At 33.8% G+C, this 17,228-nt stretch overlaps 2 protein-coding genes across 2 annotated transcripts; one reads left to right on the top strand and one right to left on the bottom strand.

Moving 5' to 3' along the window:
- Positions 1-396: 396 nt before the first annotated feature.
- LOC136226995 (peroxidase P7-like) lies at positions 397-3,634 on the top strand. The gene is made up of 4 exons (XM_066015715.1): positions 397-648; positions 1,091-1,282; positions 1,928-2,093; positions 2,780-3,634. Exons 1-4 carry the CDS (start codon positions 442-444, stop codon positions 3,163-3,165), a joined length of 951 nt encoding a protein of 316 aa, XP_065871787.1. The 5' UTR covers positions 397-441; the 3' UTR covers positions 3,166-3,634.
- Positions 3,562-6,927, bottom strand: LOC136226996 (uncharacterized). Its single transcript, XM_066015716.1, has 4 exons — positions 6,416-6,927; positions 5,691-5,826; positions 4,924-4,987; positions 3,562-3,952 (listed from the first exon to the last, which is right to left on the bottom strand). Exons 1-4 carry the CDS (start codon positions 6,729-6,731, stop codon positions 3,791-3,793), a joined length of 678 nt encoding a protein of 225 aa, XP_065871788.1. The 5' UTR covers positions 6,732-6,927; the 3' UTR covers positions 3,562-3,790.
- Between the last annotated feature and the right edge of the window lie 10,301 nt (positions 6,928-17,228).

Below are 17,228 nucleotides of genomic sequence, written 5' to 3'. Positions count from 1 at the left end.
GTAGGCGGTTCTAATTTTAGAGAAGATAAGTTTACAGTTTATAAAGTAAGAACTTCCTTTTAATATGTTTTAATTTATTCTGTGAATTATGTAATAACATTTTAATGCACGTGTATCACCAGAGCTTCCGCATACAGCTTATTTTTTTTTACAACCGAGTAATTAATTGATTATATTTTACACAAAGTGAGAGTATCTAGATATTTTATGCAAGTTAAGAGACTATCAGAACATTTGAAAGTTCAGGAGCCAATCAATCTTTTTGATAAGCCATGAAAGTAAGAATAAAGTTGAGAGGTCAATGTATGTAATTTATCCTATTAATGGGAAATGATTCTATTATGAATTAATGAGCATTAGTACTATAAATTATGGAGAAGCTAAGCTATGATGAATATACTCTTTCCATCTGAAATCAAGATCTATTGCTTGATTGATAATATGGCCTTTTACAAAACTTTGTTGATCTTCTTAGTTGCTGCTTGTGCAGCTTTTGATGCCATGGCCCAGCTTTCAGGGGATTATTACTCGTCTAGTTGCCCGAAAGCAGAGTCTATAGTTCGTGCAGGAGTTGCGGAAGCTTTGAAGAATGAAACACGTAATGGGGCATCCTTACTCAGGATGCATTTTCATGACTGCTTTGTTCAGGTTAGTCATTGTTGTTCGGGTTAAGCATCGTCGGTCATTCACATTTTTCGTTAATAATGTTGATTGAGATAGATAGAGCAATCAACTTAAGGCTATGTTAGTGTCACGTGTAATACGGGCGGAGATAAAGAAACCTCCCGCCTGTCGGAACTACCTCTATTATAGATGGTTTTAGTTCCTCTGTTTCTGATAAATTAAGGTTAGAGGTGATTAATTAGCTCGTTAAGTTTATATTTAATTATAAAATCAAACTTTGATTAATACAGGATAGGGGATAAATTTCTTAAGTTCGTTCAAAACGACACATTCTTAACATGTATATATATACTAAAAAAATAAACGAATTCGTTTTAACAATAAAAAATCAGTGATTGTTTTTTTTTTTTTTTTTTGATTGAATAAAATGTTTGATGATTATTGATTTGAATTGTAATGTAAATAGGGGTGTGACGGATCAATCTTGCTGGATGATAATGCAACATTTGTGGGAGAGAAAACAGCAGTTCCAAACATAAACTCAATCAGGGGATATTTTATCATTGATGACATTAAAGATAGCTTAGAAAGTGCATGTCCTGGTGTTGTTTCTTGTGCTGATATTGTTGCCTTAGCTGCTCGAGACTCTGTCGTTTTGGTAAGTTCCATTTAACTACAAACTTACTCAATTTTGAGAGCTTTTATCGTATTCCGGGTAAGATTGTAATAGAGTCGAGTCGAACGGAGTTTTAGCTTACTCATGCTCGGCTCGATAAAAAATAGAAGAAGTCGAGTTCGAGATCGAGCTCACATTTTGTGTTTATGAGCTGCACGCGAGCTGCTCATTTATTTATTCACGAGTTTTGTTGGTGAGCAAGTTGTTAACTATGTCCATTTGTTTATGAGTTTTGCTCGCGAGTAGCTCGAGATTCGGTCGTTTTTGTAAGTTCTTTTTAACTAGAAACTTACTTAATTTTGAGAACATTTATTGTACTCGGGTAGTGTTGCAATCGAGCCAAACTAAACCAAGCTTTAACCTGCTCATACTCGGCTTGGTAGAAAACAGACGAGCTCGATCGACATCTTGTTTGTGAGCTGCTCGCTTATTTGTTCACAGCTTTGCTCACGAACAAGTCGTTAATCATGTTAATGTATTTTGGTCCCGGACAAGTCATTAACTATTTTTATTTGAAATTTCTTTAACACAAAACTACGAAGTTTTGAAACCTACAGAACTAAAATTTCACACAAAACTACGTATTTGTGTTTCTCTTTTTATAAAAAAAACTATTATTAAATACAGATGGGTGGACCTAATTGGAAGGTTGGGTTGGGAAGAAGAGATTCTCTTACAGCAAGTAAAGACCTTGCCAACAAATCCATACCTCCACCTTCTTCTGATCTTAAAGCTCTCGTAACAAGTTTCTCCGTACAAGGTCTCTCTTTCAAGGACATGGTTGTTCTTTCAGGTAAACTCTTATCCTTATTACTAATTCTCAATTACGGATCTAGATTCACTGATAAGCGTGTTTACAGCGGTCTCTCGTGATTTATGGGTGATAAATTGATATTTTTTATGCTTTTCTATAAAATAATTTAGCCTAAACTATACATAGCCCCGTAAAATTGTCATCTTTGGTCACGCTGTCTCCCGAATTTAACGGACAATCTATTGACCACTCTAACTCCTTAAAAGTGACATAACATGCCTCTTATTTTTTTCTCAATCGGAGAAGATATTGACCCATAAGAACGACTCGTCTATCTTTCAGTTGACTTCCTATATGCAATATGACTTTTCTTTTTATAAACAAAATGCAACATAGCCTTTGAGATATATATTTCAAAATGTATATAAGTTTAGAGAGTCTATTGCAAAATATACTCTAAGAATTGATAAAAAAAAAAAAAAATTTGAAAGTCACATTGTATATCAGAAGACAATTGAAAGGCGAGTGGTCAAAATCTTCTCCGATTAAAGAAAAATAAGAAACACATTATGTCACTTTCAAAAAGTTAGAGTGGCTAATGGATCATCTCTTAAGTTCGGAGGGCAAAGTGACCAAAACAGATAACTTTATGGGTTCCGTATAGTTTTTAGGCCTAATACAATACAAAATAACCATATTACTCTGATATTTTGTACGGATTGCAGGTGCACATACCATAGGATTTTCAAGGTGCACATCATTTAGAGGTCATATCTATGGTGATTCTAAGATTGATCCACTTTATGCCAACTCTTTGAAGAAAATTTGCCCAATTAAAGGGAATGATGATGTTCTTGCATCTCTTGATTTTCCCAATCCACACCATTTTGACAATTCTTACTACACAAATCTGATCCACAAGAAAGGTCTTCTTCATTCAGATCAAGTTCTCTTTGATGACAACTCTGCAGATTCCCTTGTTCAATCTTATGCTAATGCTCCTCCTCTATTCTTCAAAGATTTTGCTGACGCTATAGTTAAAATGAGCAACATTAAACCCCTCACCGGAAACCAAGGAGAGGTCAGGAAAAATTGCAGGAAAACCAACTAGAGAAACCCAAGTTCGGGGTCTATTGAAATAAAGATCGTTCAACTTTACTTTCTTTCAATCGAGTTACCGAACTTCAAATTTGATTTCAATAGAGTCGTTCCAGCCAATTTGGATGTGGCACAAAAAACAGTTAACTACACATCCTTATATAGTCAATTGTCTTTTGTGCTAAGTTTATGTACAAATTGGATGAAATGACTTTATTGAAATCAAATGTGAAGTTAGGTGATTTTATTGAAAGAACGTAAACTTCGAGGACCTTTATGAAATCGACCACGAACTTTAATGGCAGTCGGTAGACCTATCCGTGAGAAGGAGAAGCCTAATTATTAAAATAAATAAATAGCTTTTGTTTTGTATGAATTTGGAATCAAGGTTTAGGACTTGAGTGTACTATGATTTGAAGATTTATGCTTCATTAATGTGTAATAATATGCTGTCTTTATTTACTTAAGGAATCATTCTCTCTCTTTCTCCTAGTACATTAAACTACATAGAATTGAGTATTAAGTGCTTACAATATATGGTTGGTTAGTGAAAATTTCAGCTGAATATCAAACTAATCTCACCTATACAATGTTGCGAGTCCTTGTTCGTTCATCTCGTATTGATTCGATTCATCGATTTAAGAAGCTTCCTCCTCGGAAAGTGCATCTACTTCCTCCTCTGACAGTTCGAAAGCATCTACTTCTGCAAAGTAAGCTCTCTGCTGCTCAATAAAATCTTGTGGTAAGGCATGCATAGCGACATCTTCCTTAGAGGTAGTCGGGGTGGTCTGGTGTCGTTTCTGCGAGAACATCGTAAAATGGTAGCAACTGTTAATATGAACACTATTAAATTCAAAGCAGGAAGTTCGTCTAGATTATGCAAAGAGAGGGCAGGATTTGCTAAATCTAAACACAAAGTTTTATGCTAATTATCATGATTTTTTCCCTATCTTCAGCAAAAAGCAAAAACCGTAGATTTGATGGTGACAGGATGAAATTTGCAGCACATATGCAGGATGAAATTCGATTTAACCTCAAAACAGAATGAATATGACAGTTTCAAGTTCAGGTTCCAGTTATCCAAGACAAATTAGACAATATTAGCACAACTTCCAAAGATTGTAGTCCCAAATTTCTGTAGCTCAAGTCAACTTCCAACCAGTCATGCCAATGTATAACTCTTTCCAATGGTCTATGTGAGCTTTAAATATTGCACTGGTGAACATGGACATACATGCCAAAATTCTATCCACAAAATTCCAAGGCCTAATACATCTCTAGGCCCCCAAAACTTGTCCAGAAAAGTCTAATGACCCCTCCAACTTTGAAAACAACCGATTAGTCTCTTGAAGTTGCTTAAAACGACATGATTAACCCCCTAATTCTTATGTGACAAAGCAAGTCGAGATTTAGACAAGTTGAAGCCCGTATCACTCCAAGCAAGTTCAGAAAGGCCAACAGGTCACTTTAAATAAGTTCAGGGAGACCAACTGGTAACCTTAAGCAAGTTCAGGGGGCCAAATAGGTCAATTTAAGCAAATTGAGGAGGCAAACATGTCATTTTAAGCAAGTTTTTAGAAGGCCAATCGGTTGATTTCAAAGTTCAAGGGGTCCATCAGCTTTCATGCCAATTATAGGGGTTGTGTTTATATTAGGCCACATTCCAAGCGAAGCAACAATTAACTATTTGATTTCCTATAGTAAAACGACATCAAAGCCGCAGATGAAAGTAAGAGTTGCAGCAATGACAAATGGGTAAGAATCTCCAAACCTTTCTGTTAGGCACTGGGCAAGATTTGGATAGACTGGAAACTCCATCTTCATCCACTCTGTCCCTGGAAAAAGTTCCAAGGCAATAATGTTTAGTTCCATCAATCCTCAAAGTCTCTAGAGACAGAATTGGCAAAGTAAGTATAGAGGTAAAAAAAATGGCATTAAACTATCATATGTAGTTACAGAAAATGGCAGTGTTTTATATGTTATTCCAAGAGAAAGTTCTCAAGTTAAACAGCAACTTGTCATCGAATTGGTGTAAGCATTCAGGTTACTAGAAGCCATAATCATCATTAGCAGCTAACTTAGACTCAAGCCACTTTTCGGTTTCTTTTACCATTTTTATCCCTTCAGCTCTTCCACTTGTAAAAACTGAAATGAGGCCTCAAAACAATTCCAGTCTGCAGAATGTAGAAACCAATGCATCTCTCTAAATAAATACCATCGGAGTATATTTTATGTTATCAATTGAAAATTCGAAAGTTCACAAGCCACCTGCTCATCAACATCTCAAAAGCCAAAGTAAAGCCTAGATTTAACCATACATTTCAGAAAGATGGGAAACTTTTTAAGAAGCATTAGGCTTTAAAGTTATCAAGTAAATGTCATGGTATGTCACTTTATGCTCACCCTGAACACTAATTCTCCTTCAATATGATGCTGATTCATTACTAGCATTTCAACTACCATATCAAAGTTAAATAGACAAATCAATTGCTAATAACTTGTTGCAAATCAGGGGGGAAAATTGACTAAGATTTAAACCTCTTGGATCGAGTTTTTATTGCAGGAAAGCAACTCTTAGGGACAGCAATTTCCTTCTCTTTTCTCTGTATTCTAACAGCAGATTGTCTCCGAACATAAACTGAAGATGGTTCGAAAACTTCTCGCCTAGCAGTACCTACCAAGCATAAAATGAATGGAAAAGGCAATGTGAAGTATGATGATAAAAGCAGCCAGAGAAAACAGAAACCCAATAACTCAAAATCAGATGGTATCTATCTCAAATTCCCAAACATCTTAGATTCTTAAAATGACCATCCAAACGTAAATTTGGAATCCCAATCTTATACTATAGTAATAGCCATATGTCCAACTGAAAAGAAAAAACAATTAAATCAAATACCCATTCTTACAATCTATGCACTTACCCATTACCGCTAGCCACAATCTATATATCACGCTAAAGAAACCTCGAATATACCATCTTAAATGCAACTCAGAGGATCAATTATGCTCCATTATCAAACCTCGGAACAATTACTAATTACGAACAGAATAAAAAAACAGCAGCAGCACACGAACCTAAAGAAGAAGAAGAAAACCCATATTCAAAACCTAAAAACTAAGCTCCGAAGAGAATCTCAAAATGTAAATCAGAGGATAAAAATTGTGCTCCAATTAAGAACAAAATAAAAAAACAAAAGAAGAATCCCCAATTCAAAACCTAAAAACTGAGCTCCAATTGAAGAAGAGAACGACGAAATTACCTTCAGGAAAAGAGGGTTTCAGAGTCCGAGGAGGCGTGGAAACTGAGGGGACCAAAACAGCACTAGGTTTCGTTAGCTTATCGTCGCCTTTGCGGCTAGGGGTGGTGCTAGATCCAGTGGCTGGCTCCGCCTGGGTTTTACTGGGTTTGATGGCGACGGAAGTTTTGCTAGTGCTTGCGCTTATCAACTTACTGTGTTTGATGATAGACGAAGAATTTTTGGTTGAAGTGGAAGAAGATTGAGATGGATTTACTGCATCAACTGTGTTTGTGCAATCTGAAAAGGGCTTTCTACTTCGACTGCTTGAAGCTTCCATTCTAGTAATTTCAGTTGTAAATTAATTATTCCCCAATTATAGAAGACAAGCAAAATCTCATTCAAAATCAGCGGAAATGAGGAAAAAGTGAAGAGGTACAAAGGAAGCTAGATTTTGAATTGGCGGGAAAATCTCCGTTGTTCTAGTTGATGGGTTTTCAACTCTGGAAATTTCTTCCACTTTTTCGAGTTCTATCTATGGCTGTGAGGTTTGAACCGAAAGTTTTAGAGGGAGATATTTATTGGGCTCTTCATATATGGGCTTAGGATTGGGCTTGGGCTTAGCCTCAAGTTCCGACAGTTTTACATCATAGTCCATGGCAATTGGTGTATTTGGACCGTGTTTGTGTCGTATCGATTATCGAGTCATTGTTTAATGGGTCAATTACATGAATATCAATAATTAAGTATAAAATTACAATAAAATCATATTATCAAATTTAATTCTTAATATGTTATTATTTTCTATATATTATGATTTTAAATTATAATTTAAAAATTCTAAATCCTAATTCATAAATCATAAACCCTAGAAAATATATTCTAAACTTCTAATTTATATATTCTAATCTTTAAAATATATTAAGTACTAATTTTATTAGTTTGATATAATTTAAAATCATTACTTAATATAATTGTAGTTAGTTTTTTAAAAGTGAATTTAATGAGCCAAATTTAACCCGATTCAAAATATATTGGATCATAATAGAGTCAATCTAATCGGATCCATGAGTCAGATATAGGTTTATTAGTTCCATTAAAGATGAAATATAAAAATATTAGAGAATATAGTAATAATTTTAAATATTTTATTAATAATTAACTATATCAACTCATATTTTTTTATTCAAATCCTATTTAATAAGTCGCTAATTCATGCATTATGATGTTTTTGACTCGTAAACTTAACATGGCGTTATGTTTATATTGTGATGTGACAAATGAGTTCAGACTCATCAGATTCAATAAATAGATAGATTTAGGCACATTTAAAAGCACAATCCACCAGATCCTATGAATAACTCAAATCCACTCACACCCAAGCGGGTCATAGTAAGAAGGGGCATTAAGGACATTTTACCTTCATCTCAAGTATATGTAAGGAATTCGAGATTTCTCTCTCTTAATCTTTTCTCTATCCCTTCTTGATTCTTTATACTCATACTAACTTAGTCCTCATAATGGATTCAGGTGATCGCACCTGATGCAGATTAGACATTATAGAGGGATCTGAAAAGTACAATCTCAATACTTCATCGTTTGGTGCAGTGAACGTAGAGGAAAACACTACTTGTCCTTCACTATAATCAAGGAAAGAAAAATAAAAATTATTGGAAGTCCTCCCCCTTGGAGTTATCCCTATGAAGGAAATTGTTGGAGACAGCGAACAAACAAAAGATAAGGAAAATGAGAGTCCTAATATCCATAAAAATCTAGACATTAGCATATTCGTGAAGACAAGCTCAAGAGACGAGACTAGGGACCCCACTACAAAACTGATGGAGACTCTCCAAATTTTTCAGGCCATCCAAACCCAATACGTCGAGATCCAACGATAGGTGATCGAGGATAAAAAATTTCTTCGTTATAAATGTTAAAGGTAAAGTTGTACAACTTTAAATGTTAAAAATAAAATTTACCCCGACTATCAACTTTATAGATATATTTTTTTACATTATCCACAATAAATTCATCCTCTCAAGATATTATTTTAAGCAAATCCTACGTATGATGTTAATAGTTTAGTTTAACACTAACCAGTAAGATATTGTTTTCATAATAAATTTTTTTTCTCTTTCTAGTTAATAAATCAAAATTTTCACTCTTACAAAATCATATTTTTAAATAAAAATAAATTTAGTTTTTATTTGAAAACATTGATATGCACGTGTATGTGTCTCAGATTCTTACTTTTTTGTACATATGAGCACTATACGAGCTTTTGAAAATCACAAGGGAACATTTTTATAAAGTCATAAAGTATTAGTACAATAGTTTGAAGATTTTTAAAAGGCTTAATTTATTACGAGAATTTGCATAAAAATAGATTGGTTTTCTAAATTTCATTAATATCCTATAAGCTCTTTTAATTTGTCCATATAAATAAATTAACTCCATCAATTTTGTTAGTGTCTCACCAGCTCTTTGGACGGCTCGGTGCACTACGCGTCCCTGCTAAGTAAGGGTCCGGAGAGGGGTCCCACCACAAGGGTATACTGGGGGGGGCAAGCCTTCCTTTAGGAATTTTTTGGCAAGAGGCCGCTCCTAAGACTCGAACTCGTGATCTCTCGGTCACACGACAGCAACGTTTACCGTTACGCCAAGGCTCGCCCTCCCTAAACTTACTTATTTCGTATCACCATCTATTCGATCTCTCGAATAGATGAAGATGTATAAAAATTAGTGTCTCACCAACTCCCTAAACTTGTTCTTCTCATACCTTTCAACCTATTATAAGAATTAGTGTTGCAGATTTGAGAGATCAAATAGATGAGGATCGAGAGTTAGTATTATGATTTTTATATTTAGTTGTTACGGAATAAGCAAGTTCAATGAGCTAGTGAGACATTTGCAAAGTTCAAAGAGCTGGTAAGACACTAAGGCCCTGTTCTTTATCACTTAATTTCAGTAACAATCAGTTCAGTTCAGTTCAGTTCAATTTAGTTCAGTTCAGTTCAGTTCAATTTAGTTCAGTTCAGTTCAATTCAATTCAGTTCAGTTCAGTTCAGTTCAGCATTCAGTTTCAGCATCCAGTTTCAGCATTCAGTTTCAGTATTCAGTAATTTATCATTATTTATTATATTATAATTATTTATATATAATTTATTATTATTATTATTATTTATCTATAATTTATCATTATTTATTATTATTATTATTATTATTATTTATAGTTTATCATTATCTATAAATTAGATCAAAGTCAAGAAATGATAGTTTATTAAAGTATATATGGTTTAATAAAAAATAAATAAAACTAAAGTATGCATCCGTATTTAAAAATTAGGAATTGCATCCATATTATGAATTATTTCTCAAATTTATCCAATTTATCAATGTTAGGGATAAAATTCCACCATTTTAGACGTTAGAGGTAAAATTACTTCTGACCCAAAACGTTATTTTTGCACTTTAACCCTTAATTAAAATAAAAAGTTAAGAGTTTGTATTCATATGAAGATTTGTATTTAATTTCATAGGCTTTAAATTATATATAAATTTGTGTTTGTATGTAATTTGTATTTTTAACTTAAATTAGACTTATTTTTATTTAATTTCATAGGCTTTTATCGAGCCAAGATTTTATCATCTCGGACTTTTATTTGATATTCAATTTAGTTTTATCTTTAATAATATATTTATTTATTATTGATATTATTAAATTTATTAGAACCATTATTATTATTATAAGTTCATTAATGTCCAATATTATCATGAAAATTATTTTAAAGTCTAATATCATCATTATTGTTAAGTTCGGTTAAGTTGGGTAGCATTCAGTTAAGTTCAGTAGCATTCAGTTAAGTTCAGTATTCAGTAGTATTCAGTTAAATTCAGTTCAGTATTCAGCAGTATTCAGTTTAGTTCAGTTCAGTTCAATTCAATTCAGTTCAGTTCAGTTCAATTCAGTTCAGTTCAATTCAGTTCAGTTCAGTTTTTTTCAGCGATAAAGAACAGAGCCTAACAAAGTTCGGGAAGTCAATCTACTTTTATGGACAAATTCATGGAGTTGGTGATGCATTAGGCTTTTTTAACAAAGAGTTAATTTAGCACCCTTTATAAAATAATAACGTTGATCAAATTATTCGTAATTAAAATTTTTATTAACATAAATTGATGTTAGATATTAGTGTTATTAATCGCTATATACTTAAATCAAATATTTAGTATTGATGTGTTTACATGGACCTTAATGATATTTGATCATTCACATAATATCTTTAAATCTCTATCATAGGATTGTAATAAATCTAAATCTAATGATCAAATACTACATGGTTATTAAAATCGAAAGTCAATATTAACAAACTTAAATACTTCTTTTTTTATGAATTATCAACACAACTCATTGATTACAATATGAATTATCTTTTGGCTAACAACTCAAGCATTAAGAGATATTTCAATTTCTATTGATGGGATCTTTAATTGCATTATTTAATAAACATTAACACTTATGCCCCCGTTTAGTACGTTACAATATAGGTTTATTATCATATTTGGTTAATCATATCATTTTTGTCGTAATGGAATCACAAATACATCACTTAATTTTTATTTTATTTTTTTACAAATTTATATAATGAACATTACGAACAAAAGAGACATGAATCTCCATTACGATTAACCCTTGTATTTTTATTGCTAATGGTGAAATACGAAAAAAAAAAACATGAAACATAAAAACTGAAAAAGAGAAAAATGTGAAAAAATCGAAAAAAATTCAAAAAACGAACAAATGCGAAAATCGGAAAAAGGCAAAAACATGAAAATGAGAAAACATTGTTATTATTTTATACATGGAGTCTAAATTTATACTCCCAACAAAATTTAAGCCTATTTTGGTAACAGAATAATATGAATTATCGAAACCTAAATTGATACTCTCTTGTATATGGTAAACCTATATTGTTATTCCCAAAAATCTTATGTCTATTTTGGTAACGGAGTAATATGAATGACGTGTCACGTTCCGCTATCAATACCTAAATTGATATTTTTTTTTGAACTGTAAATCTACATTGTTGTTACTTTATAATTAAATTTATACTCCCAAAATCTTAGACTTATTTTTATAATTTATCCAAACTTTTCATTATCTAAATAAATCCAAACCAATCCAACGGCTCACATTAGGGGGTGAAAGATACCCCTGCACTGCAGAAGTAACAAAACCAGGACAGTGAAGCCTCCAGTTTAAGGTTTCAGTGTTCCAATAAAAAGTGAAACACAACAAACTAAAAATAATTATAATATTAAACAAAGAAAAAGAGTAAAACAAGGGGCCATAAAGTTTAATTATCTATTATTTTCCCCTATAAATATTAAACTTCCTCTACTTTAATTTCCACTTCCATTCACTCTTCTTCGTTGCTTAATTTTTATTCAATCAGTTTCAGAAAAATCAACAAAATGGAGTCACTTCAATCTTGGATCTCTAAGCACAAGCTCTCCAGCATTGGTAAATAATACTAATTCATATATACAGAGACGGAAACAGAGCGATGTATTGAATTGTTGTATTTCTAGCTTCTAAATACCATTCTGAAAGGGATGGTTCCGGTCAACCCAGCTCATACAAATTTACGTTTTACTTAAAACAAAATAAAATCGTTTTGTTTGGGGTAGAGCGGAAATAATGTATGAACTGGATAGGAAAACAAAAGTTAAGCTATGACTATATTTTTCTTATAAAAAAAATTACAATCTGTATTTTGCAGACTATTCAGTGAATTCTGTCTCCGTCATAGATATGTAATATTTACTAATGAATAATTAAGTATGGTTTAAGTGATAATTATAATGTTTTGCAGGGGCATTATGGGCAACAACAGTTGGGGGATCTCTGGTTTATTCAAGTTCTAAAACTCCTATGAAACCAAGCCTTAGGCTCATTCATGCTAGGTAATTTTCAGTTTTTTTTTTAATTAATTTAATTTTTTATTAATTTATATGAGAAAAATCATAATATTATTCAATTTAATTTTATAAATTTAGCTTACACAATCAATTTATCTGTTAATTTAGTATATAATTTTGGTATGTTTATCAAATTAGCCTAAAAAGGACACATATTAATTGTTATTAATGATTTTTTAGGAACTTGTTATTTTTAAGTGATTTAATCTAAAGTATTAAGTTGCAGGGTTAAATCAATATCCTAAAATTCTAAATAGTTAAAATAAGTTGGGGGTAAATTACACCTATGGCCACTGAACTTTATACTTTATTACACCCGTGACTACTAAACTTTAACTAACTTCTCAATATGACCCTTAACGATCTCAAAATGAAAATATTCAAGAATCAAAGTTGTTCGGACGATATTTACCATGAAACCACATTTTTTATTTTCTAAAATCACAATTTTTGTAACTTTCTCTGTCCTCCAAACAAAACCTATATGACTTCAAATTAAAAAAATTCAAGAATTAAAATTGCTTAGAATATCATTAATTCTTGGAATTTTTTATTTTGAGGCAGTCGACGGTTATTTTGAGGCGTTGATTGAAATTTAGTGGTCATGAGTGAAACAAAATGTAAAGTCGAGTGCCTTTTATGTTAAATTGATAAAGTTCAGTGGCCATGGGTGTAATTTACCCAAATAAATTGAAAAGTTAAATTTATTTCTTTATTCAATTTTTCAATATTGTTTTATATTTTCAGAATAATTTTTTAATTTTGTTATTTTTATTTTTTTGAATTATAGGATGCATGCACAGGCCATAACTTTGGCAGTGCTGTCTGGAGCAGCAATTTACAATCACTATGAGAGGAAAGGACAAAATGCTGGAGCTTCTTCTTCTGCATAATTATTATTAGGAAAATCTTGCTCTCATCTACTAATTAATTATAATTAGTAGTAATTAATTAAGTTCTGTACTTTCCTATTCCTATGCTATGTTTGTAACTAAGTTACTATATTAAATATAATAATTTTCTTCTATTTTTGTTCATTTTTACATAAATTTAGATATATATGGTATTATTCTTGATTTAGTTTCTTATATTATCTTGATTATAAAGAGATAACTAGTTTCAAATTTTAGGCATTTATGATATTAATCAAAACCATACTCTCCTGAGATTCTCAAAACCATATTAATCTTGGAACTTGATGATAAAAGTGTGGGGAATAAACGCTGAAAAATTATTCCGTAAAATTATTGACGAGCAAAATAATCAAAAAAATTGAGATCGATAATTTAATAGACTGCGTCCACGAACAAGGTTGAGAGTAAATTCTTCCACTATAAAATAGTAGGCGTACAAAGAGGGCGTTCTCTAGAAACTTTCTAGAGTTATAATGAGATAAAACAAAAATAGTAGCACTCAAGTGTTTCCCGAAAAACCCCAAAATAATTATCTTACTATTTTGTCTCTCTCCGAAAATAATTAGACTACCCTCAAAATTACACACTCAAACTCGCAGAAAAAATCTGCCTCACTTTACTCCCCTCACCTTTCCTTGCTCTCACTCAATCTCCCTCAAAATCCAAAATAAAATTAAGCATCTCCTTGGCTTTCAAGGCCAGCAATTATTGCTGGCCTAGGCAATTATTGCTGGCCTAGGCAATTAATTAGGCAGCAGCAAATTGCTGCTGCCCATTATGTTGACTACCGAAATTTCGGTGGTCAACTTCATTTACTTGGATCACCAATTTCGGTGGTCCAACTTTCATATATTTTTTTTAATTATTATTTACAAATTACATAAATAAATTCTTACTTAATACAAATTACATAAATGATCCTTCATTTAATTGGGACTTTAAACTAACAATTCTCCCCCTCCCGATTACATGAGGGTATCGTAATTCCTGCAGCCATTCGACAGTATTCGAACTTCTCCCTTGGTAAGACTTTCGTTAACATGTCTGATCCATTTTCATTGGTATGTTCTCCCCCTCCCGATTACATGAGGGTATCGTAATTCCTGCAGCCATTCGACAGTATTCGAACTTCTCCTTTGGTAAGACTTTCGTTAACATGTCTGATCCATTTTCATTGGTATGGATCTTTTCAAGCTGTAATAACTTCATCTCTAGCACATCCCTGATCCAATGATATCTCACATCAATATGTTTTGATCTGGAATGGAAAGAGGAATTCTTTCCAAGGTGAATAGCACTCTGACTGTCACAAAATAACTGATATTTTTTCTGACGGAAGCCAAGTTCGTTAAAGAACTTCTTCATCCATAATAGCTCTTTACACGCTTCCGTTGCTGCAATGAATTCTGCTTCAGTCGTGGAAAGTGCGACACACTTTTGTAATCTTGACTGCCATGACACAGCTCCCCCTGCAAATGTAATCAGGTACCCTGATGTAGACTTCCTTGTGTCTGTATCACCAGCCATATCCGCATCTGTGTAGCCAACTAGCACTGGTTCGGTATCTCCAAAACGTAAACAGATTTTTAAAGTACCGCGAAGATACCTGAATATCCATTTAACAACTTCCCAATGTTCCTTTCCTGGATTTGAAAGGAATCTACTCACGACACCAACTGCATGTGCAATATCCGGTCGTGTGCATACCATGGCATACATTAGACTTCCGACTGCTGAAGCATATGGAACTCTGCTCATTTCTTTATTCTCTTTCTCAATAGAAGGGCTCTGCTTGGAACTGAGTTTAAAATGATTAGCAAGAGGACAACTAACCATTTTAGATTTATCTATATTAAACCTTTGAAGTACTTTCTCAATGTACTTCTCCTGCGACAACCATATCTTCTTGGCGCTTCTGTCTCGAATAATTCTCATGCCAAGAATTTGTTTTGCTGGCTCCAAGTCTTTCATGGCAAAAGACTTGCTCAACTGTTTCTTCAGATTGTTAATTCTGGAGATGTTCCTGCCAACAATCAACATATCATCCACATAGAGCAATAAAATAATGAAATCATCATCATAGAATTTTTGAACGAAGACGCAGTGATCTGAAGTAGTCTTCTTGTAGCCTTGCTCCCCCATAACTGACTCAAACTTCTTGTACAACTGCTTTGGTGCCTGCTTTAAGCCGTAAATACTCTTCTTTAGCTTGCAAACATAATCCTCTTTTCCTTTCTTCTTGAAACCCTCTGGCTGCTCCATGTATATTTCTTCTTCCAAATCGCCATGTAGGAAGGCAGTCTTCACATCCATTTGCTCAACCTCCAGGTTCTGACTTGCTGCTAACCCTAGCACAGTACGAATGGATGTCATCTTCACCACCGGTGAGAAAATCTCGTCAAAGTCGATGCCTTTTCTTTGACTGTATCCCTTCACAACCAATCTGGCTTTGAATCTTGGCTGTGAGTTAGCTTCTTCATTCTTGATTCTAAACACCCATCTGTTCTTCAAAGCCTTCTTGCCTTCAGGCAACTTTACCAGCTCAAAAGTTTTATTCTCATGCAAGGATTTTATCTCATCTTGCATGGCCTCGAACCATTTTTGCTTGTGTTCATCATCCATGGCTTCTTCAAAGCTTTCTGGTTCTCCCCTGTCAGTCACTAGGACATAATCATTCGGAGAATATTTGGTAGAATGTTGAATGGCTCTACCGGATCTTGTTCGAACTGGAGAGCGTTCTGCAACTGGTGGTTGATGGTGAACTTCTTCATCAGCATCAACTGGTTCATTCTGAATGGGAGCGTCTTGAGCAACTATCTCTGGTTGATCAATTTGAATTTCTTCTCCAACCTGTCTTGACACCGTAGTTGGAGGCACTAACTGAAGGCTTGGTGAGCTGGTTTCGGGTCCAGAAGCATCTTTTCCAGACTTCTCAATGTCTTCAATTGTCTGGTCTTCCATAAAGACCGCATCACGGCTTCTGATTAACTTCCTGTGGACTGGATCAAAGAACTTATAGCCAAATTCATCTTGGCCATAACCAATAAATATGCACTCTTTGGTTTTGACATCAAGCTTGGATCTTTCATCCCTAGGAATGTGGACAAAAGCTTTACAACCGAACACTCGCAGATGTTTGTAGGAACAGTCTTTTCCAGACCACACCTTTTCTGGAACATCGTAATCCAGCGGGACACATGGTGAAAGATTCAGAATATAAGCTGCTGTGACTAGAGCTTCACCCCAGAACTCCTTTGGCAACTTTGAATGTGAAAGCAAGCATCTGACTCTTTCCATTAAAGTTCTGTTCATTCTTTCAGCCAACCCGTTCAACTGCGGTGTTTTTGGAGGAGTTTGTTGATGTCGAATACCATGCTCCTTGCAGTACACATTAAATGGACTAGTGTACTCTCCACCATTGTCTGTCCGAATGCACTTCAGCTTCTTGCCAGTTTGTCTCTCAACCTGGGCTACAAAATGCTTGAAAACATATAAGGCTTGATCTTTTGATTTTAGAGTGTATACCCATGTTTTTCTAGAGTGGTCATCTATGAAAGTCACAAAATAATGAGCACCACCAAGTGACTTTGGAAATGGCCCACATAGATCTGAGTGTACCAGATCCAATACATTTTCCACTCTAGAAGGAGAGGAACTCTTGAAAGCAACTCTATTTTGTTTTCCGGCCAGACAGTTAGCACATTTATTTAAATTAACATGATCCAATCCAGTCAGCATATTTTTCTTGGCCAATTTTGTCATGCCTTTCTCAGGCATGTGTGCGAGGCGTCTATGCCACAATTCAATTGCGTTTTCATTCTCCACTGCGTTGATCGCTTCCTGAGAGAGCTTTGTCTGTATAAGATACATCCTTAAATACTTTCTGCCTCTTGCAATCACCATCGAACCTTTGGTGAGCTTCCATTGGCCATTGCGGAAGGTAT

Source organism: Euphorbia lathyris, chromosome 4 (genome assembly GCF_963576675.1).
Source record: "Euphorbia lathyris chromosome 4, ddEupLath1.1, whole genome shotgun sequence".
NCBI lineage: Eukaryota > Viridiplantae > Streptophyta > Magnoliopsida > Malpighiales > Euphorbiaceae > Euphorbia > Euphorbia lathyris.
This window is presented reverse-complemented; position numbering and strand designations above follow the sequence as displayed.